The sequence below is a fragment of the Bubalus kerabau genome, chromosome 21, assembly GCF_029407905.1.
Source record: "Bubalus kerabau isolate K-KA32 ecotype Philippines breed swamp buffalo chromosome 21, PCC_UOA_SB_1v2, whole genome shotgun sequence".
Lineage (NCBI taxonomy): Eukaryota > Metazoa > Chordata > Mammalia > Artiodactyla > Bovidae > Bubalus > Bubalus kerabau.
In genome coordinates, this window is record NC_073644.1 from 59,364,278 (window position 1) to 59,391,691 (window position 27,414).

Genomic DNA, 27,414 nt, shown 5'->3' on the forward strand with positions numbered 1-27,414 from the left:
TTTAGCATGTTGCTGTTACAGCAAAGTGTAAATATTTTCTTGCAGCGTTGTACCTCTGTAGCACTTTTAAAAAAATGGTAAGATTAAAGTAGGAACACTTTTTAAAAAAACAGCTTGAGATAAGCTTGAGATAAAGCATCACTAAAATATGAGCTATTGTTATTACTCTTGACTGCATGACAACGGAATTACTTTCTCAACAGCTGGAGGGTCTAAGTTAATTGTGATTTATCCAATGGTGGATTTTCAGTGCTTTCTGCTCTTTAAGGGGCTCTGTCTTGATTTGATTTCTTGCCAGTGTTCTGAGCCAGTCTGCATTTTGTAGTTCATTTGGCTAGACGTGCAGAGTGGTGATGGGTGGGGCGGAGGGTGCTGCTTGTTTAATTCCCACCATAAAGCTGCCGCAGTGTCTGTACTGTGTACCCGTCTTACTGGTAAGAAAGACTAGTCATCTGATAACCCTGCCGTGGCTATGGTCGCAGGTTGACTTGAATAATGCTGAATTCCGTCCTGTAACAAGTTGAGTTAGGAACCTCTTGGCAGTCTCAGTGAAAAGCCAGTGGCCAGTAATGGGACTTCTCAGCTGTGATTCTTAGAATGGGGAAGGACCATGCAGTTCCTTGGGACAGTACAAACAGCAGTTATAACAAGCAGCAGTTTTTTCCAAAACTTTCTGAGATCATCCTTTCAGGCATGCTCAGTTGTGTCTGACTTTTTGCGACCCCATGGACTATAACCCACCAGGCTCCTCTGTCCATGGAATGTTCCAGGCAAGAATACTGGAGTGGGTTGCCATTTCCTACTCCAGGGGATTTTCCCAACCCAGGGATCAAAGCTGCATCTCTTGCTTCTTCTGCATTGGCAGACAGATTCTTTTACCACTGAGCCATCTGGAAAGCCCTCTGATATCATGGACCAGTAAAATTTCCAAAAATAAAATTTGAGAGTATTTAGCAGAACTTTGTTTTATTTTGATGAGTGCAAACATTAAAAAAATACCACTATCTTTATCATTTTATATAAAAAAATTTATTCACCAAAAAAGTAGTAAGTACATAACCTTAGAATAAGCACTCTTTTAAACTGAATAAATTTAGCTTTATGAAAAAACGCTCATTACATTATTTATATTTTACCATTTCACCAGAGAGTCATGGAAACTTGGACATACACCAGCACAGGTTTGTAGCAGATTCTTGGAAATTTGTGTTCTGTGCATAATTTTACTAGCCATGCTGGGTGCATGCTGTATAAAGTAATTTTCAGTATTTGCCAAAGCAAGAATTATGTATTAAGTATTTACTGAATTTGTAAATCACGATGATAAGCCTCATGTGAAAAAAAAAAGTTTTTTAATGAAAATTTCATATGACCCAGGGAATTTGCTCATTTAGCAGATGTGAAAAAATAATAAAATTAGCTTTGGACTAATTTTGGAATTAATTAGCTTTGGAATAAATACCAAAGATGCCATATTGTTGTTTGTTAAACATATGGATAATAATTGCTCTCATAAAAAGAAGAATTTCATTCTAAGGGAAGCAGAGAAGACCTGGCAGAAATTGCCAGCTGCCAAGCGCAGCCCAGTGCAGCATCCCTGCCTGGAAAATTCCACACACAGAGGTCTCTGGCAGGCTATGGTCCATGGGGTCGCAGAGAGTCAGACAGAAATGAACAACTGAGCGCGTGCACACACACACACACACACACACACACAGTCCATGGAGTCGCAGAGAGTCAGACACGAACAACTGAGCACGCACGCACACACACACACATAGTCCATGGAGTCGCAGAGTCAGTCACAAATGAACAACTGTTCACGCGCATGCACACGGTCCATGGAGTCGCAAAGAGTCAGACAGAAATGAACAACTGAGCGCGCGTGCACACACAGACGCATGCACACACACACAACTGCATCCCATTCTCCTTTCACATGTGAACAAAGCCTCAGAATTGTTGAAGATGGCATTGTGGTTGGATAACAAACTACATTTCCCATCCTTCCCACCCTTCCTTAAACTGGGGGGATTATTATGTAATTTCAGTCTGTGAAATGTAGTTAGATTTTACCGGGGGCTTGACTTACCTGACACATGTCCTTCTGCCCTGCAGCCTTCTGCCTCTTCCTGCTGGGAAGGCGGGTGCAGTACTGGATATGCCATCAACCGTTTAGTGGGTGTTATACAGCTAAGACAGAGTCGAGACAATGATAACTTGGTATAGCTGTGTTTAGCTGTTGAACCAGCAATAGCAACCTTCTCATTGTGTGAGAAAAGATAAAACATATCATTTGTTTAATCTTCTGTTTTGGTAGAGTATCATGAATAAAACTTGGTTGTAAAGACATAAGTTGTGTTCAGAGATGTATACTGGTCACATTGCCTGTGGCCTGAGCCACAGGGGCCTGCAGCTAACCACTTGCCATCCACAGTCCTCAGTTATCTCATCTGAAACGTAGGAATAGATCATTGTTTTCTAAGATCTTTTCGACTTGAAAATGCCATGATTCTAATTAATCCAATTGGCTGAGGATAAGTAGATCAGAATTTAAGAGGCAGTAGGTCTCGCCCCCTTCTGAAAATCTAATCAAACCTCTCCTTCACTTAGAACTTTCTGGTGGTTCCCCATTGTCACCAGAATAAACAAAGTCTTGGCGTGGCATGCAAGGCCCTTTGTGATCAGGCTCTAATAGCGTGTCCTGCCTCATGTCTCTCTGTTATATTTCATCCACTTTCTCCTCTTTTCCCTCTTGCCCATCACCCCAACGCTTTCCCTTTCCTCTGACAAATTTTCCAGCCCTGTTGAACTGTGTGTAACCCCTTGGTCTGGCCGTGTTCCCTCTCATCTCCTGGTCTTTAGACTTGCTATTCTCTCTTCCTATAATATTTTTTTTTCCATACGCCTCTCCCGTGAGTGACTAAGTCCTACTTAGTCTTAAGGTTTGGATATTCAGCTCACCTTTCCCTTCTTTATATCCCTAAGATCAGATTAAGTGCCCCTGTTAACAGTTCTGTCTTGATACCTTAAACTTATAAATATTTTAACACTCTTTGTAATATATTCAGATTGCCTGTTTGCTCACCTGAACTAGAATGAATTTCCTTGAAAAAAAAACTGAATCTTGTTCTCTTCTGTCTCCCCAGCGCTTAGTACACTGTAGCAATACTCTGTAAATAGTTCTTACAGGAATCTTGGGATGGAAGGGTTGGGACCAAATTGTGAAAAGTCTTGAATGAATATCAGGCCAGTTTGTTAAACTTCTTTTTTTTTTTTTATTTTATTTAACTTTACAATATTGTATTCGTTTTGCCATATATCAAAATGAATCTGCCACAGGTATACATGTGTTCCCCATCCTGAACCCTCCTCCCTCCTCCATCCCCATACCATCCCTCTGGGTTGTCCCAGTGCACCAGCCCCAAGCATCCAGTATCATGCATCAAACCTGGACTGGCGACTCGTTTCATATATGATATTATACATATTTCAATGCCATTCTCCCAAACTTCTTAATGCTGCCACTGGGAAAGCCTTTTACAAAGACTCAGTCATAGTGGCAGATGGTGGCATCCTTCTCCACCTTGCTTAATCGGTGAGGTAATGTTCCTTGACTGTAGAACAGTGGGGCACTTATGTAAAACAAGTTAATGTATGCTTTTGTACAAAATTAGATTCCATCTTGTACAGATTAAAATACAACCTTTATTGGGTACCAGAGATTTTAGAAAAGTTCTGAGAGATAAACTTAAAATTCATAAAGTTCTGCCACAAGCTTTTTTTTTTTTTTCTGTCAATAGAGAAAGTACTATCATTGTCTTAATTTTAGCTTTTTTATCACCTTGGTCCATATTGCATAGCACCTAAATCATATGGAGTCATAAGTTGGATAAACTTTAAATTACAGAATACAAGTTGAAAAGGAATAAATGTACCTTTCCCTCATTATTATTATCATATAAACCATTAAAAAAAATCTGGTTCTTTAGTATCAACAGAAAGAATATATGATACAGAAATTTGAATCCTGAGATATCTTCAGAACATAAGTATCAGTATTGCTGGTAACATTCAAGTTCTAAGCATGTTATTAATCAACGAGGCTAGAAATCAGAAGGTTTAACTTAGAAATCCTCTTTATCTCCTCATATTTACATGTTTTGTTGGGAATAACTTGTCAGAGACAGATGTGGAATATTAACATCTGCATGTCTTCAGAATTCCAAAACAGATCATTGGGGGAAAAAAAAAAAAACAGACACTTACTAGTAGATTTAAATTTTGTGTGTTAAATAGGTCATTTTCCTCTCTGCTTCTCTTGATGCTTCCCCAGATGGTAGAAACTGCCCTGCCAGAGCTGTTGGGGGTCTTTGCTTTGTGTTGTTGTCAGTCACTAAGTTTTGTCTGACTCTTTGTGACCCCGTGGACTGTAGCCCACCAAGCTCCTCCGTCCATGGGATTCTCCAGGCAAGAATACTGGAGTGGGTTGCCATTTCCTTCTCCAGGGGATCTTCCTGACCCAGAGATCGAACTTGTGTCTCCTGCATTGGCAGGTGGACTCTTTTACCATGAAGCCAAAAGGGAAGCCATCCTTCTATCTACCCCCATTTCAATTCATTCTCATTTAACAATTGGCCATAACATAAAAGTAAGCAAATGCTTTTATTTGTTGAGTGCAGTAAATTTCATATGCTATGTTCTTAATTTTGAAAACAGACAAGTTCAGCCTGTTATTCAGAATGAGCCCTGATTGCCCTTCATGGAACACATGCCAATGTAGCCCTTGGCAGTACACTGTGTATGTTTTTAATTCATTTAACACTCTGGCCCTTTGCAATAGCTATTATCATCCCCATTTTACAGATAAGGAAACTGAGGTTCACTGAGTATCTTCCTAAGCCTAACCCCCTAGTAAGTTATCAAACTAATTAATACTCTGTTGAATCTGAAAACTCGGTTCCCTTTAACCAGCATGCCATACAGTGATATGATTATAAACTGTTTTGTTTCTTCCCCTCAAAAACAAATACAAAACTTCATCTAAGTTGCAGTTTGTTCTTTACAGTCACTGGTGCTTTTTTTGTTTTTAATGTCAAAATGCCTTTCGAAGTAGATGAGCTTTTGCAGCTTAAACACCATCAGCTTTACATATACAAGTGGTTAGCTTGATCTTCAACATAAAGGAATACGTATTGACTAAAATCCAAATCATGTCTTCAGATTTAGAAGTAATATTAAGCTATTTTTAAAAGATGTGTAAGAAATTTATATAAAGAATTGACCATGTGCTTGACATCATCTGCTATCAGTACATGGGAATGTAGAGGCACATATGTGCTTGGCCTGGGTTAGGGAGAGACTTTTAAAAGCTACACATTCTGCCTTCTCCATTTCTCAGTCCTGGTGATAATCATTGCCTGTGATGAGGCATGTTACTGATGAAGCATCATATATAATCTCTGTTAGATGTAGAAGAAAGATGAAGAAACACCATCTTACATTATTTTAAACCATCTCTATTTTACAGAATGTTGAGTAGGAAGAAAACTGTTTGGAAGTTTAGACTCACTGATATGTTTTGAAATTATATGTACTTATTTATATATAGTTATTATATAATTACAACACTTTAGAATTTAGTAGAAAATGTTGTCACTTAACATCTCTTTAAAGAGATAAAGATACTCTCTTTAAAGTACATGGCTAAACAAACTGTAAACTTGGATATTTTATAGTCTTACTATTCAAAACTCCTTTTCAATTAAAAAAGGTAAATCCAAAGTGGTTTATATTTTGAAAATATAGTTTAAAGAAAACATCACAAAGAAAATTACTTTATCGCTCTGTCTTTTGTTTTGTAATTTTAGGTAAGGCCCTGACATTTCTTCTGCTGCAGCCGCCAAGCCCTAAGCTTCCTCCACACAGTACCATCCGCAGAACAGCCATTGATCTGATTGGACGTGGTTTCACAGTCTGGGAGCCTTACATGGATGTGTCTGCTGTCCTTATGGGGCTTCTTGAACTTTGTGCTGATGCCGAGAAACAACTTGCCAAGTACGTGCTCCATTTTCAGTTCATTTGGCTTCTGTTGGTTTTGTTTGGTTTTAGCAGAGGTCATTGATTATAATTTTTTTTTATAATTTTTAAATTTATAAAAATAATTTGGGGGGGAATTTTTAAAATGCCAAAAAATAGACCAGTATCTCAATATATGAAATTTTGGAAGTAGACAATTAAAGGGAGATATGTTTCTGTCATTTTAATACAATTGAAATTTAGCTGTAAGCCAATGAATGATTTATCTGTGACATAGTTTTAAATTTATTTTTATTGCACTTTGAGATATTATCAGCTAATAATAGTATAAACATATCATATATGGAAAATAATACATATGGCTGCTCAAAATGATGTACGGATGCAATACATGGCCCAGTTGTTGGGGGAATTACTCCTTTGCCCTCACGTTAAGTTTTAAACCTACTTTACCGAGGTTTCATCTGCACACAGTCGACGATCAGCCCTCGGGGGGCTGCAGTGGTCCAGGGAAGCAGGGACGAGAGCAGTGGAAAAGGAATAGGAGCTGAGGCAGTGCCTGAAATGAAACTGAGGCCGGTGCTAGAAGTTAGTATTGACTTGAGAACCCAGCCTCCTGACTCCTGGAGGAAGCCTGTCTTGTTTTGCGTTGATGGTGTCAATCACATAGAACATGAGACTGAGCACTGAGCCCCCTCAGAGGACCCCGTTCAGTGGCGTTGACTTGCACTGGCAGTTATGCTGTCACGAGCGCTCCCTGGCTCGCAGTGTGGTCACCCCGACGGAGACTCCACGTCCACCGAGAAGTCGCTTCCCGGGCTCTCCTCCCAGCGGCCCTGACGATCTTCCGTCTCTGTGAAGTTGCGTGTTGTGGCCGTTTCACATAGATGGAGTTATATAGTATGTGGTCTTCTGTGTCTGACTCCTTTCACTTAGCATAATGATTCCAAGGTCCGTTCCGTTCACGTTGCAGCCTCTTTTCAGTACTTCGTTTTTTTGTATGGTCGAGCGACATTCCATTCTGTTGATTTACGCATTTTATTTCTCTATCCATTGATGGTCATTTGGGTTGTTTCTGCTCTATTCCACTGTTGTGAACAGAGCTGCTATGAAAATTCAAATTCATGGAGATGTATTTGTGTGAACAGCTACTTTCATTTCTCTTAAGTAGAGGCCTCAAAGTGGCATTGCTGGGTCACATGATAATTCTGTGTGTAACCTATTAAGATGAATCACCAAACTGTTCTCCACAGCTGCCACACAAGTTATATGTGTACTAGCAGCACGCAAGAGTTCATCTTCTCTACATCCTCGCCACCACCTGTCTTCTGTTTTTGCTGTTGCTTTTCGAGCATAGTCATCCTAGTGCAAGTGAAGCCTAGTGGTGGGAATTCTTGCCTCCGCATCTGCCTCGCGATGCCTTTCTCAGTGTACAGGCGGATCTTGTTTTATTGTGCATAGCTTCACTGTGTTCTGCAGATACTGGGTTTTTGTGTTGTTGTTTTTCTTTTTACAACTCAAATGTTTGTGCTGACCCTGCATCAAGGAAATCTTTTGGCACCATTTTTCCAACAGCATTTGATCATTCATGACTCTGTGTCTTGTTTTGGTAATTCTAGCAGTATTTCACACTTTTTTTTATTATTGTATTTGTTATGGTTATCTGAAGTCAGTAATCTTTGATGTTATTTTTGTAACTAGTGTGACCTTTTTAGCAATAATGTATTTTTAAATTAAGGGATATACATGTTAAGAAATACGTAATAATATTGCATCCTTAATAGCCTACAGTATAGTATAAACATACTTTTTATATGCTTGCTGAGAAGCTAAAAAATTCACGTGATTCACTTTATTGTGATACTCATTTTACTGCGATGCTCTGGAATTGAACCTACAATATCTTCTGGGTCTGCTTGTTACTGTTATCACCTCTTTTGATTTTTTTTCAGTGAACGACATTTCATTCTTATCATTATTAACCTTTAAAAAAAGCTAGAGTTCTCTGCCCTTTTCTCCATGGCTGCTTCTCTCATATCCATGCTCTGGGCCTGTCTCTCTGCTGGCTGCTCTATGCTCAGAAGTGGACACCAGAGCAGCAGCTGAAGGCTCGACTGGGATGCCGTGACTTTGTCCTCAGGCTGGGCATCCCCATATCAAAGTCCCAAGATTGCTGAGTAGGGGAAGGGAATTCATTTCAAACCTAAGCAGCTGCCCTCCCCAGTCACATCCTGTCCTACCACCATGCTTCCTAAGCCTCACCTCTGAGTCTCCTCGCTCAGCGCCCTTCAGCAACTTGCTTCACCTCTCACCTCAGTTCCATCTACAAGCTGGGCTAATTAAACACCTGCATCATAAGACTGATGGTAGGTGAGTTCGTATTTGTCAAGTGCTTAGGAGAGCACTTAGCACATATTAAGAGACTGGATGGATGTTGCCATCTGATGTTGGGCGGGGGTGTGGATGGTGATGCCGTTGTCATTGTCCTGGTGTTCAGCAGCTGAAGAGACACCCATTTTTAGAATGATCACTTCCACATAATGGCAACATGATAATTTCTGAACACAGGAGGCCTGAACGTTCTTGATTGACTTTAAGGAGTAGGAGGGACAATGAGCCCATGAGTTGGCAGTAGTCGTAAGAGGCAGCTGGCCTTTGTGCAAAGCCCGACATGTATTTTCAATCTTTCATCCTCCCCTTGGCCGCAGCTGTGGTTGACACCTTCACAGAGTCAACAGAATGGCTGCTGTTACCTCAGCTCTCCTGGTTAACCTTGCTGCTGCTGCTGCTAAGTCGCTTCTGTCATGTCTGATTCTGTGCGACCCCATAGACGACAGCCCACCAGGCTCCCCCGTCCCTGGGATTCTCCAGGCAAGAACACTGGAGTGGGTTGCCATTTCCTTCTCCAATGCAGGAAAGTGAAAAGTGAAAGTGAAGTCGCTCAGTCGTCTCCGACTTTTCGCGACCCCATGGACTGCAGCCAACCAGGCTCCTCCGTCCATGGGATTTTCCAGGCAAGAGTACTGGAGTGGGGTGCCATTGCCTTCTCTGCCAGAGAAGGCAGAGAAGGCAAATTGTCCAGAATTTGCTTCAAAAGAATTTTATAGCCTATTTTCAAATCTGGTCCAAACACAATTTCAATAATTATGCAGTCTTGTTTTGTTGCCTGGGAGAAGTGATAGGTTTTCATTTTAGGCTAACCATTTAATATTTTATTTTGTGTTTAAATAAATTCACACAAAGCTTATATCAGCAAACATAAAGATGTGCTGTGCTTTATCTACATGGAGTATGTCTACAGACACCAGTGCTTGGGTTCTCAGTAGGTAATTTAAACCTTGCTCTTACACCCTTTTCTGTTATGAAGGTTAGTATAGCTCTCCCCACATAGCTCTGAATAAATGAACGTATCAGCATGTAGCCTTGAGGGGTCCAATGTAATTTTCATCGTGATAAATTGCATAATAAGCAAGAAAATGTTTGCTTATTAATCTATAACAAGATTTAGATTGAAAATGGCCTGTCCATCCCTGACACCCTTGGTACAGGCTGCAGAAGGACTGAGATGCAGCGAAGCAGAGCAACGAGGGTGACTGGTCATCTTCCCCTCCTGGTGCCCACGGGCCGCCCCTCCTGTGCCTGGTTAACTGCACGCACAGTAACAGCGCCCAGCCGCCTCTCTCCTGACTGTGATCTTAAGCTTGCTTTATGAAAAAGCCTTTATGTTAGGCTTCTCTTTTTAAAAAGAAAAAAAAAAAAAAACATGACAAGAGTGCTTCCCTCTTTATTCCAATTCTTGTGAGTGTATGGAGGAGCTTCCGGGCAGGGCAACTCGCTCAGGCTGCTACCGTCTTCTGAAGGACACCCATGATGGGAGAGTTTCTGTCCTTCCCTCAGTCCCCTGCATCAACATCCTCTGTCAGGGAGGACTCCTGAGCGGGCTTCTGAAAAGCCACATATGGCTCAAGATGAGTAGAGCATTCTCCCAAAATTAAGGTTTTTAATTTCAAAATAGGACTTTAAAACCTTACCTCTTTGGAATCAAAATAAAGCCAGCTGTTTTCAAACATTTTGCCAAATTTTAAACTGTGTTTATTAACTAAGCAAGCATCTATGGAAGGGACAGTGTTAGGTGCCATAGGTAGTGACAAAGTAACATGAGACCAAGATCCTTGAGGGCCCTTGCAGTCTTACAAGAAAGAGAAGATCTTACAGGAAGGAGGAGAGTAAATGGTATGGACATTCAGAGCGTGGCTGATAAATTATAGAGGGGCACCCAGACAGCACCCAAACAAGAGTGTCAGTTGAATCTTCATTTCAGTGATTGTGAAGAGGAGGGGACAGACGGGAAGGCACAGGTGTGCTCCAGGGAGGCTGACGAGCAGCTCCACACGCAGGAAAGTGAAAGGAAGCATTCTTTTTTAGCTAATTTTATTCATTAATTTCTCACAGAACTTAAACCCTGGGATGCCCCCATCAAAAACTTGAACATAATTGCCTTCCTCGTCATCTCTAGGGAATAGAATTGGGGTCAAAGAGAGGATTAGTTTTACCTTTTTCTATATTAAAAGACTGTAAAAATGATTACAAAAGATAATGAAATGACTCTCAGAGAGGTGCTTTCTCTTGTCCTCAGTAACACTGTGGTCAGTGGAAAAGGTGAGGTTCAAACCCAGTCTCACTGATACCAAAAGCCACGCTCCCACCACTGTGTCATCTACATCCGAAACTGTACACCCAGAGAAGTAAAGACCAATGGAACACTCAGCTTAAAACTGCCATAAAACTACCTCTGAAAAGGAACTTGGGCTTCCCTGGTGGCGTGATAGTAAAGAATCTGCCTGCCAGTGCAGAAGACGTGGGTTTGATTCCTGAGTCAGGAAGATCCCCTGGAGAGGGAAATGGCAATCCACTCCAGTATTCTTGCCTGGGACATCCATAGACAGAGGAGCCTCGTGGGCTACAGCCCATGGGGTTGCAAAAGAGTTGGAGACAACTCAGCAACTCAACAACAACATGAAAAGGACTTACAAGGGATCAACTCAGAGTTTTCAGATTTCAAAAATCATTCTCATCAAGAATTTTGCGCCTTCTGAAAATTAAAAGTGAAAGTCGCTCAGTCATGTCTGACTCTTTGTGATCCCATGGAATTCTCCAGGCCAGAATATTGGAGTGGGTAGCCTTTCCCTTCTCCAGGGGATCTTCCCAAAACAGGGATCAAACCCAGGTCTCCTGCATTACAGGCAGAGTCTTTACCAGCTGAGCCACCAGGGAAGCCCAAGAATACTGGACTGGGTAGCCTATCCCTTCTCCAGTGGATCCATTTAAATATCAGTAAGCTTTTTGACTGTTTGGGCATTGTATTATGTGTTTATTCTTATGTATTCAAACACCTGTTATATGATTTCCATTGTCATTTACAATAAGCATTTAATGAAGTCCTAGAATTTTAGAAATGAAATTCTGCTTTAGCAGCATGCAATCTATTGCCCTTAGTATGTATTAAGTAAAAGTAAGTTGTAGGAATTAAACAACTTATCTGAGGTTACACCAGTCCTCTGAGGGCTAAGGCCATCACTTAGGTCTCCTAGTTCTCATTTTACTGCTCCCATACCACATGATTATGTCACCCTTGGTTTAATGAGTGATCCACAGGTAGAATCTTATGAGAGGAATTTCTAAAATTAATAATTACTGGCTTCTTATTCATGACGAACTGTTTAACTGAACATGGAAGCTGCACCTCATTGAAATCATACGTTGCCCCATCCCTTGCTAACTCTGAAAAAATAGAAACATACATGGTATTATCTTTTTTATAAATCCATGATTATGTAGATCAACATGGTCATGAACATATGGATAAAATGTTAGAAACAGTAGAAAATCCTACCTTTTTAGATAATAAAGTACAGAAGGATCCTTGGGCTCTTGTATGTGCTGAGCTCTGTGATTCTGATTCCAGTTGTCCTAATTCATGTTGCCGACCTTTACTCTGAAGAAGACCAGCGGACCAGGGCCAACCCTGCAGCTGAAAGTGCCAGACTCTCACCTCGTACTGCTGTGATGGAGGGGTGTGGATGATCTCCACCAAGCCTGTTGCTTTTCTGTAACATTTACAGTTGCCAGACTTTGAGAAAGAAACATACAATCACTGGAAACCACACATACTTGGATAGCATAGACAAGTGCTTTATGTTAGAATGATTCTTTTTGAATGATATGAAATAGAGTTGGAGAAAAAGAATTGACATTTTAACTCAAATCTTGAGCATGTTTTTTAGATTTGAGAGCCAGAGAATAAAGAACACATCATACAAACAGGTGCTTTATGCTTCCATATTTGAATTATTTTTCCTATTCACATGACATTTATTTTTAATAGAAAGTTTGTAATGAGAGGAAACCACTTATCTAAATCTGCCTGCAATGCGGGAGACCTGGGTTCAAACCCTGGGTTGGAAAGATCTCCTGGAGAAGGGAATGGCAACTCACTCCAGTACTCTTGCCTGGAGAATCCCATGGACAGAGGAGCCTGGTGGCCTACAGTGCATACGGTCACAAAGAGTTGGACATGACTGAGTGACGCTCTCTCTCACACACACGCATATACACACACTTATCTAAATCATGTTGGCATAGATTTTAATCATTGTAAATGTATACATCATATAGGAAGTATGTCTAAAATATAAGTACTTGTTGGAGGAATTACTACCTTTGAGTTTAGGAAATTAGTGCCACCTGTGACTTACCAGATTCCAGTCCCACGTGACGAAGAGGAGTTGCCGACTTCTTACTACATTTAGGACAATTGTTAATACACCTGTTTTACCAGGAAGGGGTAGGAAGGAATTCCCAGATGATCTGTAATTATACCTTTACAAAATAATTTTAGTCTTTATTTTAGAGGGGGAGCATTTTCAGTCCCTGCTACTGTTCATCTTAGGTCACTCAGGCTGCCATAACAAAGCATGTAGATTGGGTTACTTAAACAGCAGACACGTAGTTTTCACAGTCCTGGAGGCTGGGAGATTCAAGATCAGGATGCTGTAAAGACCTCTTTCTGAGGTCCCTTCTCTTGGCTTCTAGGCACTGCCATCTTGCTGTGTCCTAACGTGACTTCTTTGTGGCCAGGATTGGAAGAGAGAGACAGAGCAAGCTCTCTTGTGTCTCTCCTAAGGGCACTAATCTCATCACAAGGGCCCCACCCTCATGGCCTTATCTAATTATCTCCTTAGAGGCCCAGCTCCATACACTATCATCTTGAGTCCTGAGGCATCAACATATGAATTTTAGGGAAACACAAGCTTTCGGTCTGTAACTATCTTGACTATGATTTGCAGGTTATTCTATGAAAGTTTAAGTGTTTCTCCCCCTGGAACATTCCCCTACAGCATTCCTTAATTTGATAGATGGGGAAGTCTGACAACTGTAGGAAGTGCCATTTAACTGAAGTGGTCTTACATGTAACTTTTAAAAAGCGTTTACCTCCATGGGGTAAGGATTAGAACAGGATTAATGAGCAGTCAGGTAAGGAATGTGCTTGGCCTGAGTGGACTCTTTCTCTGTTCATGGTTTTTATCTATAATATCTATCATCTCTGGTATTTCGTATTGGATATATATTCTGAAATGCTGAGTAAAACAGGGAGTGTGGCATATCATATTTTTCACAATAAAGACTGAAACCAAGACCCATCCTATAAACCTATATAACAAATGATCTGCATAACAGCCAGATGAGCTGGATCAGGTGAAAAGACGAAGTTCTGTGTTTATACAGATTCCAGAATAAGACAGACACCCCCTTTCATTTCAAGCCTCTGATAGTATGATCCTTCCTTGTTCAGTTAGAATCTCACATTATAATATATCACACACCCAGCACACTTTTGACTTTCAAGATAACTACATGCAGAATTAGACTTTGTCTGTTGGGACTACCAGATCAATTACTTTGACTTCATTGCCTGGTCAATTCAGTCAAATAACTGGCTTAAGTGATTTTTTTTTTTCCTGCTGAATTTACCAGGTAACTTCATTTAGTGCATAGCTATTGAGCTATTACTATGACCAAAGGCTGTACTAGGCACACGGTGGAGGGAAAAAGGGATACGCAGGATTAGAAGGCACGGTCCCAGTCTGTGTATTGGCTCACAATACAAAACTAATTCAGAATGAGAGTCAGTGCTCAGGACCCAGAAGAAACAGGTTTTGTCGTTGGTTGTTCTTGTTTCATTCAACGTCACTGAGTGCTCTAGCAATTGCAGAATACCACATGGGCTTCCACAGAGTTGAACAGAGCGGAGGAAGGAGAGTATGCCAGTGGGGAAAGGGGGTAGTGGAGAAGTGTTCGCAAAATACTGTGATTGAAAAGGAATGAGTTTCAGGAACCAGCTTTGAAATTAGTCTGGCCGTGGGAGCTTGGGTGTGCAGACGACAGAGTGATAAATTAGCGAAACTAGATTATGGAGGGTCTGGCATCTCCAACCGAGGAGTTTAAGATTTTTCTAAGCACCCAGACCCACTGAAGTTTTTAAGCAGGTTAACCATGAAATAAAGCTGGTGCTCTGGGAAGATTACTCCAGCAGCGGTGCACTGAAGAGACCGTCGGTGGGAAAGGCAAGGTCTCTCTTCTTCCCCTGCTGCCTGGGCGACTCCTCTCTGTTATCATGCTCACAACCCGCCCGCTTGTGCTCAGTGGATACTCTGAGGGTCACTGCAGAGCCCTGACCCAGAGCAATAGCTGCGTCCCCATTCTGAGTTCCTGGCCTCAGACCGCTAGGCACTGAGGACAGGCATCCCTCAAATGCACACACGAGCATCTCTACCAACTGTTGGGTGGTCCAGCTCCCGTGGAGTGCAGTGGCTAGCACTGTGATATGTCTTTGGTTAGCTTCGTTCCTTGTTACGCTATAACTTCTCTTCTTAACCTTATACTTTACCACTTCGCTTCCTGTAAGAAGTTTGCCAATTTCCCCAAATTCACAAGGTCATTTGCTGAGCAGGAGGAAAGGTGGTGTATGACTAAGCCTTTCACTTGAAACCAGTGACCAGCAGGTTGATCTCGTTCTCTTTGTTTCTATTTCTCTGGTGAGAAGAAGCATCTTTTGCAACTGTAATATGTCAGATGCAGGACTAGACGTTTTTGCATCTCGTTAGCTGATTCATTCTTCTCATCAACCTGGTGAAATCAATATTCGAATAGACCCATTTTATAGACACTGTTCTGCTATTTGTAGACGTTGTTCTGCTGTTTAGTACGGTCGCTCTCTGTTACAACTTTATCTGCACACCAGTGGATATCCATGCATCCCATGGCTTCATTCAGGCTACTGTTGATACAGAATAACACAGAGCGAAGGTCCATGTCTTATGATATACCACTAGAAACCTCTCTCGGGGATGCAGGCTAGCCAGGTATCCTAAACTGCTGAATTTAGCCATGTTACCAGTCCATTCATCCAGTTAAGCGCAATGTCGTCCAGCCGCCCCCCATCTATTTTCTCCAGGGGTTGGTTGTCCTAAAAGATGTTACGCTGTTACCTCGACTCCTCACTCAACTTCCCTGGACCTAATTTCTGCTTTGTAAACGGCAGGTATCACCACCTTACAGGGATGTGCTGGGCAGATGCAGAAGGACCTGAGGTGGCACAGGGCAGCCCCGTCTCCACCTTCGGTCCACGTCCAGTTCTTCCTCCTCGCATGCCTCCCCAGTGGGGCCGGGCCACCCTGGAAACAGACACCCCTTCTCCCTGGCTGACTGCTAGGGGGTCTTTCCAGCTCCAGCATCCTGTGATTTCATTCAGTTCGGGAAAGCTGATTTAGGTTTGATTAGAATTAGTCGGTGAACATGCCACTGTGTCATCAGCACCACTCACCCACATTGACGAAACATCCTAGAGTATCTGAAATCAGTTTGGCATTTGAAGTTTTTAAAACAGCCTAATCATGATCTGAACTTTGCAGTAATTTTGCAAGCAGTCTAGCCCAACACTACTCACATAGTGAACATTGCTTTTCCTGAATTCTCAAATAGCAACGTTCAGTCCAGAAGAGAAGCTGCCTTCCTGTGGAGCCCCCTTCTCTGTGCAGCCGCCATGGGGTCCCCAGGGCCTCAGGGTCGCCCGTGGGGGTGATGCGCCCCCAGCGGGTCCCTTCTGGTTATTGTTCAGTGTGTGTGTCCTCAGCTCACATCTGTCTTTTTTGTGGTAAGCATCAAAGGACAGCTCTCCCTCGTTCTCTGCTCTGAGTTTTTACTCTGTGTCTGCCCTCGGTTTGGAAAAAGTAGAGACACGTACAATACCAGTCAAAGATTAAAGTGGTGTAACAGTTGCAGCAAAATACGTAGAATTTTCTATAATCAATTTGCTTTCTTTTAACAGTGATGGGAATGCCTATGTGATGCCTCTTTATTTTCAACTAAAAGTTAATATAATGATTCATTGATTAACTACAGAGATACTTATAAAGTTCTTACAGATTTTTAGTAACTGTAAGTCAGTTGGCACATGAAGCACAAAAACTTATTTAATTGGAGCAGGACAGATCTTAATATAATTTCATACAGATATTTAAATATCAATGTGATTTAACTAGAGAGAGAAGCTGTTAACGGATCTCTTACTGAGTAACAGATACACCCTCTGTACAGTTGATGTGTGGATCACGTACCACATTTCGATGAAAAGTCTTAATACTTTCCACACTAATCTATATAAAGTATAATAGAAGCTTTCCAACAAAAATGTTATTTTTTATGCTCTAGGAGTGGCAAAGAAATACATAACACTACTATCCTATAAGGAGATAGATTTATTTCATCATGTACATATTCTTGTATATAGCCTGGACTATATACATGTGTATGTGTATAATGCCATGTGTATGTTCTTTATAGAGAGAGAATAAGTGTCTGTCAACGCAATTTTTTGCAACAATACTAAATAACTTTTGGCAGAACACGCAAATTAGTAACTTGATTCTGAGAGTGTTGAATGTGGGGTATACTAGCACAACTGAGGGTGTATTAATACAAACTAAAAATTAATTTTGTCATTTTCAGGTCTTCTGATAATTTAATGGACAGGAGTGAGTTTTGCTTCCTCTCAGATATAGGCCTTAAATACAACCTTTTAACTTGCCCTTATAAGCCAACTATATTACCTTTAACTTTTTCAAGGAAAAAAAAAATTGAAAATGCCCTTCGCGATATTCTTTCTTCCCTGACTCAGAGCTCAGTGATATGTATGCAGTGCTAGTTCCTGATAATTTGTTAACAAGGCATCTTTAACGTTTTGGACAGATGCACATACTGTTTTCAATCTTCACGGTTAATTATTTGATTTTGTATTTGATGCCAGAACACCCTGACTTCTAATCACCGCTCATTGTTGCAAGTCCATTATATTCTAACTGTTTGAGTGCTCCCATTGACCTTGAACTGACATTATAAGCTGTGTCTAATCTTTTCAGTCTATATTTCTAATGCTTCTTTTCTCTTTTCCCTTTTTTTCTGATCCCTGTTTAGCATCACAATGGGGCTGCCTTTGAGCCCTGCCGCCGACTCCGCCCGCTCCGCACGGCATGCCCTCTCCCTCATTGCCACGGCCAGACCACCGGCCTTCATCACCACCATCGCCAAAGAGGTGAGAGCAACTTCTCAGTGGGCTCCGTCTTCTCATTTAGAGGAATGAGTTCACATTGTCAGCCGAAGCTCCATGTGCATAGCTAATCCTTCCAGTTTGTTCTGGAACAATGCAAGTTAATAATTTAGCACTGGGATGAATGCATATGTACCTGTGTGCACGCATGCTGAATTCCATGGCGGTGCATTCGTTACTTGGGCTTTTGCATTCATTTCTATTCTCAAAGTTAATTCACTTGTAAATATTTGCCAGTGATTTCTCAATCTGAAATATAGCAGACGTGTTCAAATTAAAATCTATTAAAGGTACCCACAGTATCTACCTGTAATCAAAACTGGACTTATTTAACACTGGCTGTCCAACTGTAAACAAAAATGTAAGTCATAAACTTGCTAATTGTTTTTCCTATGGCATGTCACAGATAAAGACTTGAATGCCAATTGATTCCCACATTCTTAGTGTTCTAACTAATTGGCTACATCTAACTGAAAAACTAGTAAAGAACAATGAACCAATTATAGAGTCTTTCCTGTAGGTCTTAGTAGTAGGAGAGAAGGCAAGGGAGATAAGCTCCTAAATTTTCTTTAAAGGTTTCTTCCGTTTCAGCATGAGTAATGTGCAGACTCGGTGTCCACAGGGCATGGCCTGTGCCTGAGTTCTTTTTCCCGTAGCTATGATGAATTTTTAAAATGCTAAATAAATACCTCTGAACCTGCCCTGATAACCTACAACCTATTGCGCCTATGTCTGCCCCAGAGCCATCCTTAATAGGCATGCAGCAAAAATTTCTGATGTGAATATAGCTAGAAGGAAATGGCAGCCCACTCTAGTATTCTTGCCTGGAGAATTTCATGGACAGAGGAGCCTGGCGGGCTACAGTCCATGCGGTTGCAAAGAGTCAGACACGACTGAGCAGCTAACACACACACATAGCTAGAAGGGAGGAGGAAGGCAGGGCCTAATAGCAGATTGAGTTTAAATGAGGCAGTGGGACTTTGAATTCACATCTAAAATGGATTTGCAGACTGAGGGGCTGTGTTTTCTAATAGTGTGTAGTGTTACAATGAGAGTCTATTATACAGAGATAATAATGTTGAATATACTAAATAAGCCTTACGTCAGTCCCACCCAGATACAAGTTCTATAAATACCAGACCTTAAACTGCCTCTTTAAAGAGAATAAGCAAGTATTCTATATTGATTGTGTTTTTGAACTTAATTTTCACCATTTACATATGAGTATTTTTATTTTTTTAAACGTTTTATTTTATACTGGAGTGTAGCCAATTAACAATGTTGTGATACTTTCCTAGTATGGACATGGTATCTAGACTGAGGGAGTGTTAGTCAGGAGCATGTATGCTCAGTTACTCAGTCACACCTGACTCTTTTGCAACCCCGTGAACTGTAGCCCTCCAGGCTCCTCTGTCCCTGGGATTTTCCCAGCAAGAATACTGGAGTGGGTTGCCATTTCCTCATTGATAAAGAACTTACCTACCAACGCAGAAGACACAGGTTCCATCCCTGGGTTTGGACGATCCCTGGAGAAGGCGTTGGCAACCCACTCCAGTACTCTGGCCTGGGAAGTCCCAGGGACAGAGGACCCTGGCAGGTGCAGTTCATGGGGTTGCAAAGAGTCAGACACGACTTAGCGACTAAACATCAACAACAATCCCCCAGTTGCTACCCACCTCAATGCCAAATATACAAAATTTGCAAAACTTCAGTTTGTCTCTTTTTAAAAATGTCGCGATCAGTTAAAGTCTCATATAATACCCAAGAACTAAAATTCCATTAGGAAATACATACTGAATATTTATTGTACTAAGTACTTTCTTTTGCAATTAAAAGTGTTTCCTGACCTACCCACAAGACGTTTGTTCTTGTTGACTTTTCTTTCTACTGTATTAGTAAGTGAAAAATAACCCAGAGGCTAGAAATGTGAAGTCTGTGAGGCATCGACCTTATCTACAGCCTGGAAATGTTTTCTAGGTGCACAGACACACTGCTCTCGCCGCAAACACCCAGTCTCAACAGAATATGCACACCACCACTCTTGCCCGAGCGAAAGGGGAAATTCTGAGAGTCATTGAAATTCTTATTGAAAAGATGCCGACAGATGTCGTGGACCTTCTTGTGGAGGTAAGAATATTCTGTTTTTTTTCTTTTTAAATATGTATTTAATTGCACCAGCTCTTAGTTACAGCACGTGGGTTCGTTAGTTGCAGCACATGGAATCTGGTCCCCTGACAGGGATGGAACCCGGCGGACTCCCTGCATTGGGAGCATGGGGTCCTCTTAACCACTGGGCCACCAGGGAAGTCCTAAGAATATTCTGTTTTATACAATACATTCATAGCCTAAATTAAGTACTCTAGTGTAGTAATATAAATCAGCATCTTTATTTCCAACACCTCTAAAAGAAAGAAAGGTAACTAAAGTGAACGAACTTTTTTATAATTTCTGAAGACTTTATTTAAATTTCTTCAAACCTCAAAATGATTGTTATGTCCATTTACCATTCACATGAAATTGGTCTGTATTAGAGTAATTTTTAAAGGTTATAATCTCTTTGGTATCTTTCATTATAAATAGAACATAGAGTGTGCTTGAATAAAAGCTACCTATCCTATATATAAAAATATGAAATGCCTTTCAAGTAAACAAGTCTGGTTTCTTTATTTTACTGTGTGCTCTCTTTAAAAAATGATTTTCACGGATAAGAGAAAGGATAGCCTATTGTATAAAGTAAGTATACTATAATTTTAGTAAATGTACTATAATTTTAAAGTAAATATGAAAATAAAATTATGAGAATTTTCATGCAAATACAGCCTAAGTTAATAATTTAAATTATGGAAAATTACGTATTTGAAACTAATTTTAAATTTGTATCTTTTCTGTAAAGGTTATGGACATCATTATGTACTGCCTTGAAGGATCTTTAGTTAAAAAGAAAGGACTTCAGGAATGTTTTCCAGCCATCTGCAGGTAAAGAAGCCTTCTATAGCATGCAAAGTAAAAAAAAGTTTTAGTAACAAATAATTTTAAACTGTTTTTTGAGCAGGATGAGTTAGTAATTGTGGCCAATTAGAAACCCTGTTATGAATTAATATCTGCTTACTTTCTAAAACGATTTAATCGGCTTATACTAAGAAAACACAACTATAACAGAACCACTACAAGGAGTAAGAGATAGCATCTATTAAATATGTCTATTTGTATATCCATTACCAAATTAGCTTTTATATTACAAAAAGAAGAGTTAGGAAGCTTGAAGGAGAAGAAAACTTTTCAGCAATAGAAATCTTCATGCAACCTTTTTCGTAGTATATTTTATTTTTAATATAAAAGCCAGTAGTTGCATATTCTCCTACTAAACATAGGTGATTTCCCTATGAGAAGGAGAGCAGTTCCAAGAAGCCAAGAGCAGTTAACACTTTTATAAACAATGTTGCATAGGTGACATGTAATTCTAATCATTTGTATGTGTGTGCATGCCCTGCTGTTGCTTCAGTCGTGTCCAGCTCTTCACAGCCTGTGGACCATAGCCCACCAGGCTCCTCTGTCCGTGGGCTTCTCCAGGCAGGGATACTGGAGTGGGTTGCCATGCCCGCCTCCAGGGGATCTTGGAACCCCCATCCCTCATGTCTCCTGCACTGGCAGGCAGGTGCTTCATGGTAGTGCCCCTGGGAAGGCCCTTGTCTGTATGTAGCATTTATCAGTAGGAAATGAAGATTTTTTTTTTTAATGTCAAAATGTAATCACATGTTTATTTTTCTTTTAAAGTAGTTTTTGGTTCTCAAAATGTTTATAGCTTGAGATACACTTTTGTTAAAAAATTTTTTTAACTTCCATGTGTTCAGCAGAAATAGTGTTAATGTCTGTTGAAGTTGTTTTAGCAGTTGTTTTTGTAGAAAACAGAACAACCAGTTAGGCACCGTTATGTAACATTGTTCTTTTTAAGATAAGCGCAGTGCTGTCCTTACCGCACGTTTGTTCAGTTCGGTGAGTGTGTTGCGCTGGAAAGCCTGGAGTTTGCAGTGGCATTACGCAGTGCATCGTTACGCCTTCTGTATTTCCTGGCATTTCAGCAAATGTTTGCTGAGTTAATTGTACTCTGCATCCTCCCATATCTTCCCTCGTATTTACAATAGATTTTATATCCTAGTCTCTTCATTTTGCTGTTTCTGATATATGCCACCAGAGGTTAAATCACGAACACATGGAAAAAGTTTACCTAATATGCATGTTGTACAGATGCATATTTTCTTGTGATATAGATCAGGCACGTTAGAATACAGTAATTTTGTAAAATCATGCCATATTTAATTCTGGTTTATGTTCTTTTTATTGAAAATTATATATATTAAATCTTTTTTGTATAATGAATTGATGTTAAAAATACGTGTAGCTGTTATGTTCCCAGTCGACTGTTCTCTAAGGAAACGTCTAAGCAAAAAATGGACATTTATCTGTCACTTAGTGGAAGCAAGGAAGCAGTTTTATTAGGAATTATCCTATTGAAGGTTAGCAAAGCGTTCCTTATAGCACCAGTGTCTGCTGTGAAAATAAGCCTCCTGGAGCTAAGGCTAGGAAATCATTCAGCGTTTAAAGGGCCTTTCTCTTCCCTTGCCTTGCCGAAAGTCTGCCTCCTCCAGCATCCTCCGTTGCTTAAGTCCCGTTCATTTCTGCCAGTCCACTTTTGTTTGCAGTTGTTTAATCACTGAAGAGGAAGGTTTCTGCCTGAATACTAAAGAAACACATATAAGCTGATGTTAATTTTTTTTTCTGATTTGGCTGAAAGCAATTGTATTTTATTAATTTGATACCATTTATTGAACACCTACTGTGTATCAGGTGCTAACTAGGCCCTGGGAATACAATGATGAATGACATGTTGTCCTCAAGGAGCACAGGGTCTAATAGGGCAGGTAGTTAAAAGATAAATAACTCCAGGGGTGAGTGCTATGTTGGGTACTGGAGGAGAATTACATACCAGGGGCAGGGTTGGGCAGCAAATGCAGTGCTTAACTCTGTATATGGGAGTCTTAAAAAGTTCACAAAGAAGAGGCAGAGTAAGAACAATAATCATAAGGGAGTCTTAGGAAGTTTCACAAAGGAGAGGACAGACTAATAATATCAATTTCGTCGTGGAAGTGAAAGTCACTCAGCCGTGTTCGACTCTTTGCAACCCCATGGACTGTACAGGCCATGGAATTCTCCAGGCCAGAATACTGGAGTGGGTAGCCTTTCCCTTCTGCAGGGGATCTTCCCAACCCAGGGATCAAACCCAGGTCTCCCGCATCGCAGGTGGATTCTTTACCAGCTGAGCCACAAGGGAAGCCCTGGAGTGGGTAGCCTATCCCTTCTCCGGGGGATCTTCCTGACCCAGGAATGGAACCGCAGCCTCCTGCATCGCAGGCGGATTCTTTACCAACTGAACTATCAGGGAAGCCCCAATTTCTTTTTTCTGACAGAGAAAAATATTTTAATAAAAATAGCTGCCAGCAGAGACACAGATGTAAAGAACAGAGTTTTGGATTCAGTGGGAGAAGTAGAGGGTGGGATGATTTGAGAGAATAGCACTGAAATATATATATGACCATATGTAAAACAGATAACCAGTGCGAGTTTGATATATGAAGCGGGACACCCAAAACCCATGCCCTGTGACAACTGGGAGGGGTTTGGTGGTGGGGGAGGTGGGAGAGGGTTCCGAATGGAGGGGACCCATGCATGCCTATGGCCAGTTCATACTGATGTGTGGCAGAAACCATCATAGTGTTACAAAGTAATTATCCTCCAATTAAAATAAATAATTTTTTCTTAAAAGTGGCTGCCAAGCAAAGAAAAGGATTTGTCCGCAGGGGCTTAGGGTGGTGTTGGTAGGATTAGTGGCAGGTTTTGGAAAAGCTTCACCAAAGAGTTGATGGGGTGAGCTTTGCAGAATAAATTGCTATGTGTCATCTGGAATTACAGAAAGGATCATACCAGCAAATGTTTGGAGGCACAAAAGTGTAAGAGAGAGAATTTGGTGTGGTAGTGACCAGAATGTAGGTTGAGGGTGGAATTCTCACAACATGTCACAGGATAGGACTTTGAATTCTGTATGAAGGAATTTGGTCATTATTCTGCAAGCATTGGAGAGTCAGCAGAGTTTAAGCAAACTCTTGCCAGAATATAGGTGATAAGGCATAATGTTATGAAGCAGGATTTTTAAAAAATTGTTTTCATTTTGGAAAATTTCAAACATAACACTAAAGTGGAAGGAGTAATGTAATAAATCCCCATGAATCCATCAGTTAGCTTCAAGAATTATCAACACATGGCCAGTCTCATCTCATTTGTAACATCTCTTGTCCCCCTTCATTTTTTAATACAGTAGGTCATTGTTGGTTATTTATTTAAAATACAGCAGAGTGTATATGAAACATGGGGCTTCCCTGGTGGCTCAGCAGTAAAGAATCCGCCTGCCAGTGCAGGAGATGAAGGTCCCTGGGTTGGGAAGCTCCCCTGGAGAAGGCAATGGCAACCCACTCCAGTGTTCTTGCCTGGAGAATCCCATGGACAGAGGAGCCTGGTGGGCTACAGTCCATGTGGTCTCAAAAGAGGCAGACACGACTTTTGTGACTCATCCGCACGTGAAACATAGGATTTATAACAAATAGTTATAAATTGAAGTAATTGACTACCTCTTATTGTGTTAGATTATTATTATTTATTAGAGTTGTGAAGATATAAGCCCCAAAAGGTCAGTGCATAAACATAGGAAGATGAGTAACAATGTTGTAACTTGTACTAAAACTGTTAGTTGGAACAGATAATAAATCATGGAGGACTTCAGAGAACACTAAGCTTAGACAGGAACTCCTTACAGGTCGACGCCATGCCACCTACTTAGGCTGATTTGTACTCGATCAATAAATGAACAACAACAAACATGTTAACATATCAACAGAAGTAAGAATTATTTTATTGAATATCTGCCATGTTTATACCATTGTACTAGGTTCCTTACAGCACTTACATGCCCTCTGCTGCTGCTGCTGCTGCTAAGTCGCTTCAGTCGTGTCCGATTCTGTGTGACCCCATAGATGGCAGCCCACCAGGCCCCTCCATCCATGGGATTTTCCAGGCAAGAGTACTGGAGTGGGTTGCCATTGCCTTCTTCGTACATGCCCTCTACTTAGAAGTAACTTCCTTTCACTAAATATGAAAATCTAGTTAAAGTCAATGATGTGAATATCTGTGGTTCAGTCAGATGAAATTTGGTTTTAAGATCTTTATGTAATGTTGTATTCTTGTCTTCTTCTTGTTTTGTTGGCTTTTTTCCTCTTTCTTTTCTTTTACCCTTTCTTAAAGATGCTATGCGTACATGCTTAGTCACTAAGCCATGTCAGACTCTTTGTGACCTTAGAGCCTGTAGCCCACCAGGCTCCTCTGTCCATGGGGTTTTTCCCAGGCAAAAAATACTGGAGGGGGTTGCCATTTCCTTCTCCGGGAGATCTTCTGACCCAGGGATCAAACCTGGGTCTTCCACATTGGAAGGCAGATTCTTCACCACTGAGCCACCTGGGAAGCCCAAAGATGCTACGTATTTTAGCTTAGGCTAAGCTCTGCAATGCTGCTACACTACCAATATTTAGTTGTTACAGTTAGTAGATCATAAAAAGTTATAAACTTCTTTGTAGTATGTGTGTATATATATATATTTAGTGAGATGATATTTGTCAAAGCACCTAGCAGAGTGCTTGTGATTTTGGTATTCAGAGAATATTAATTTCCTGGGGGAGTGTTTTCTCTAGCCAAACAATAATGTAAAAACCCAAAATGTGTGTAAGAAATTAGTTAATATTCATCTGAGAGGATTTTATATCCCTAAAAAGTACAGGATGGCATTATTATCATTTTCATATAGGTAAAAAAATTGATTTACTTTCCAAATATTAAATAATTTTTAGTGTTATAAAGATGCTTTTCATATCTTAAGTTGTATTAATTCCATCAAGAACCTGGTATACCTGGTATATCTGGTATCCTGAAGTCATTGACTGTTTTTAAATCAAAAGTACTCTCATTTGGGTTATACATAAAATTCACTCTTTTCTGAGTACCAAGATGGATTAGCATCATCAAATGTGAAATGATCCTAAGATTGGTTTTCCTGTTGTTCAGTTTTGTTTTTTAACCTTGACCAGTAGGCTTTGATTCTGATATGCATCTGGATTTTGAGTTTTCAGTTTAGAATTTTAAAACTTGAATGTCGTAATTTCTCTAATATTATCTTCATTGTTAGTAACTTGGCAGGTATTTTTTAGATTGCATATAAAATTTCCATTGGGTTGCTGTCTTGAAAGTCTTGGGCTTAAACTCAGGCTGACCTCTGAATTGTTTGTTGCTATATACCAACAGTCAGTTTATTCAGATTTGCTTGTTTATTCATTTATTTACTCAGGTTTATTAATGATTATATGACTTAATATATAATTTAATGAATAGTGACTCCATCCACTGAACTATGTTTTAATTAAATTTTTGTCCCGTGACATATATACTCAAACAAGTTTAAGCTACAAATTGTAAATCTAATGAAAGAAAATAGGACAGATGCAGAAAGTTTGATTTTTTTTCTAATTTTGTTCATATAATTTTCTATCAGCTGTTAAAACTTCTTGTAATGTCTTCTGCTTGAAAACAGAAATGGATTAGAACATGTGCCCAGTAAAATTTAATAGAATTTTTCCTGTCACTCACCCAAAAGCATGTGTTGATATTAAAACATGAGGTTATAGCACTGTATTAATGTATAATTTGCCAGAGTCGAAAGTGAATGTGTTAATCATTCAGTCGTGTCTGACTCTTTGCGATCCCCTGGAGTGTAGCCCACCAGACTCCTGTCCATGGGCTTCTCCAGGCAAGAATACTGGAGTGGGTAGCCATTCCCTTCTCCAGAGGATCTTCCTGACCCAGGGATTGAATCCAGGTCTCCCACATTGCAGGCGGCTTCTTTACCGTCTGAGCCACCAGGGAAGCCCAAATTGCTGAAGTATAGGTTTATATCTCAACTTCTTGGCATCATGTGTATAAAGAGGGGCCAACCATCAATGCCTGCATCACAATCTGCAGATGATAGAGCAGTTGTTCAAGAGGAACACACCTGTTTGTAGGACTGAGATCAACATGGAGTTGAGAGTCCTCAGAAGAATTTCCACCCACGGTGGTTGAATCTGTGGATGTGGGGCCCATGAAAACAGAGAGCCAACTGTCATAAAACATTTTATGTAAGAGTTAGAGCATTCACAGACATCCAAGGACAGTAGTTCATAGACCCAACTGTTTTAGGGATTTTGGGACTCTCAAGAATGTGTTGGGAAAGAGCTCTCACGAGTCAATATTAAAATACATTCCGTGCCTACTAGCTGAGAGAACTGAAGACACTCGTAATGAATGCTCACTCTCTGTTTGGTCCTCTGAGGAATAATGAGCTCTTCAGTGTAGTTCCTGGATGATCTTCAAGAGAATTACCTGATTTCGAGACTCTGCCTGAGACCCACTGCCTCCGACTATCCTGAAGCCTGATGGTTCCTATGCACACTGAAGTTCAGAAGCAAGTCCTCTGATAATCCTCCATCAGGAAAACAAAACCCGACTCATTGTCCTTTGTGGCACGTTCAGTGATCTAAGAGCTCGGATCCTAGAGTGCCTTTTTTGTTTACATATTG

At 40.5% G+C, this 27,414-nt stretch overlaps 1 protein-coding gene across 3 annotated transcripts in view; it reads left to right on the top strand.

Annotated features, from left to right (window-relative positions):
• WDR7 (WD repeat domain 7) overlaps positions 1-27,414 on the top strand; it is a 350,409-nt gene that overhangs the window by 232,941 nt on the left and 90,054 nt on the right. For all 3 annotated transcript variants that reach the window (XM_055559425.1, XM_055559426.1, XM_055559427.1), the window contains 4 exons: positions 5,871-6,057; positions 17,572-17,689; positions 19,682-19,831; positions 20,598-20,680. In XM_055559425.1, coding sequence (XP_055415400.1) covers positions 5,871-6,057; positions 17,572-17,689; positions 19,682-19,831; positions 20,598-20,680 — 538 coding nt within the window. The remainder of the gene's footprint in view (positions 1-5,870; positions 6,058-17,571; positions 17,690-19,681; positions 19,832-20,597; positions 20,681-27,414) is intronic.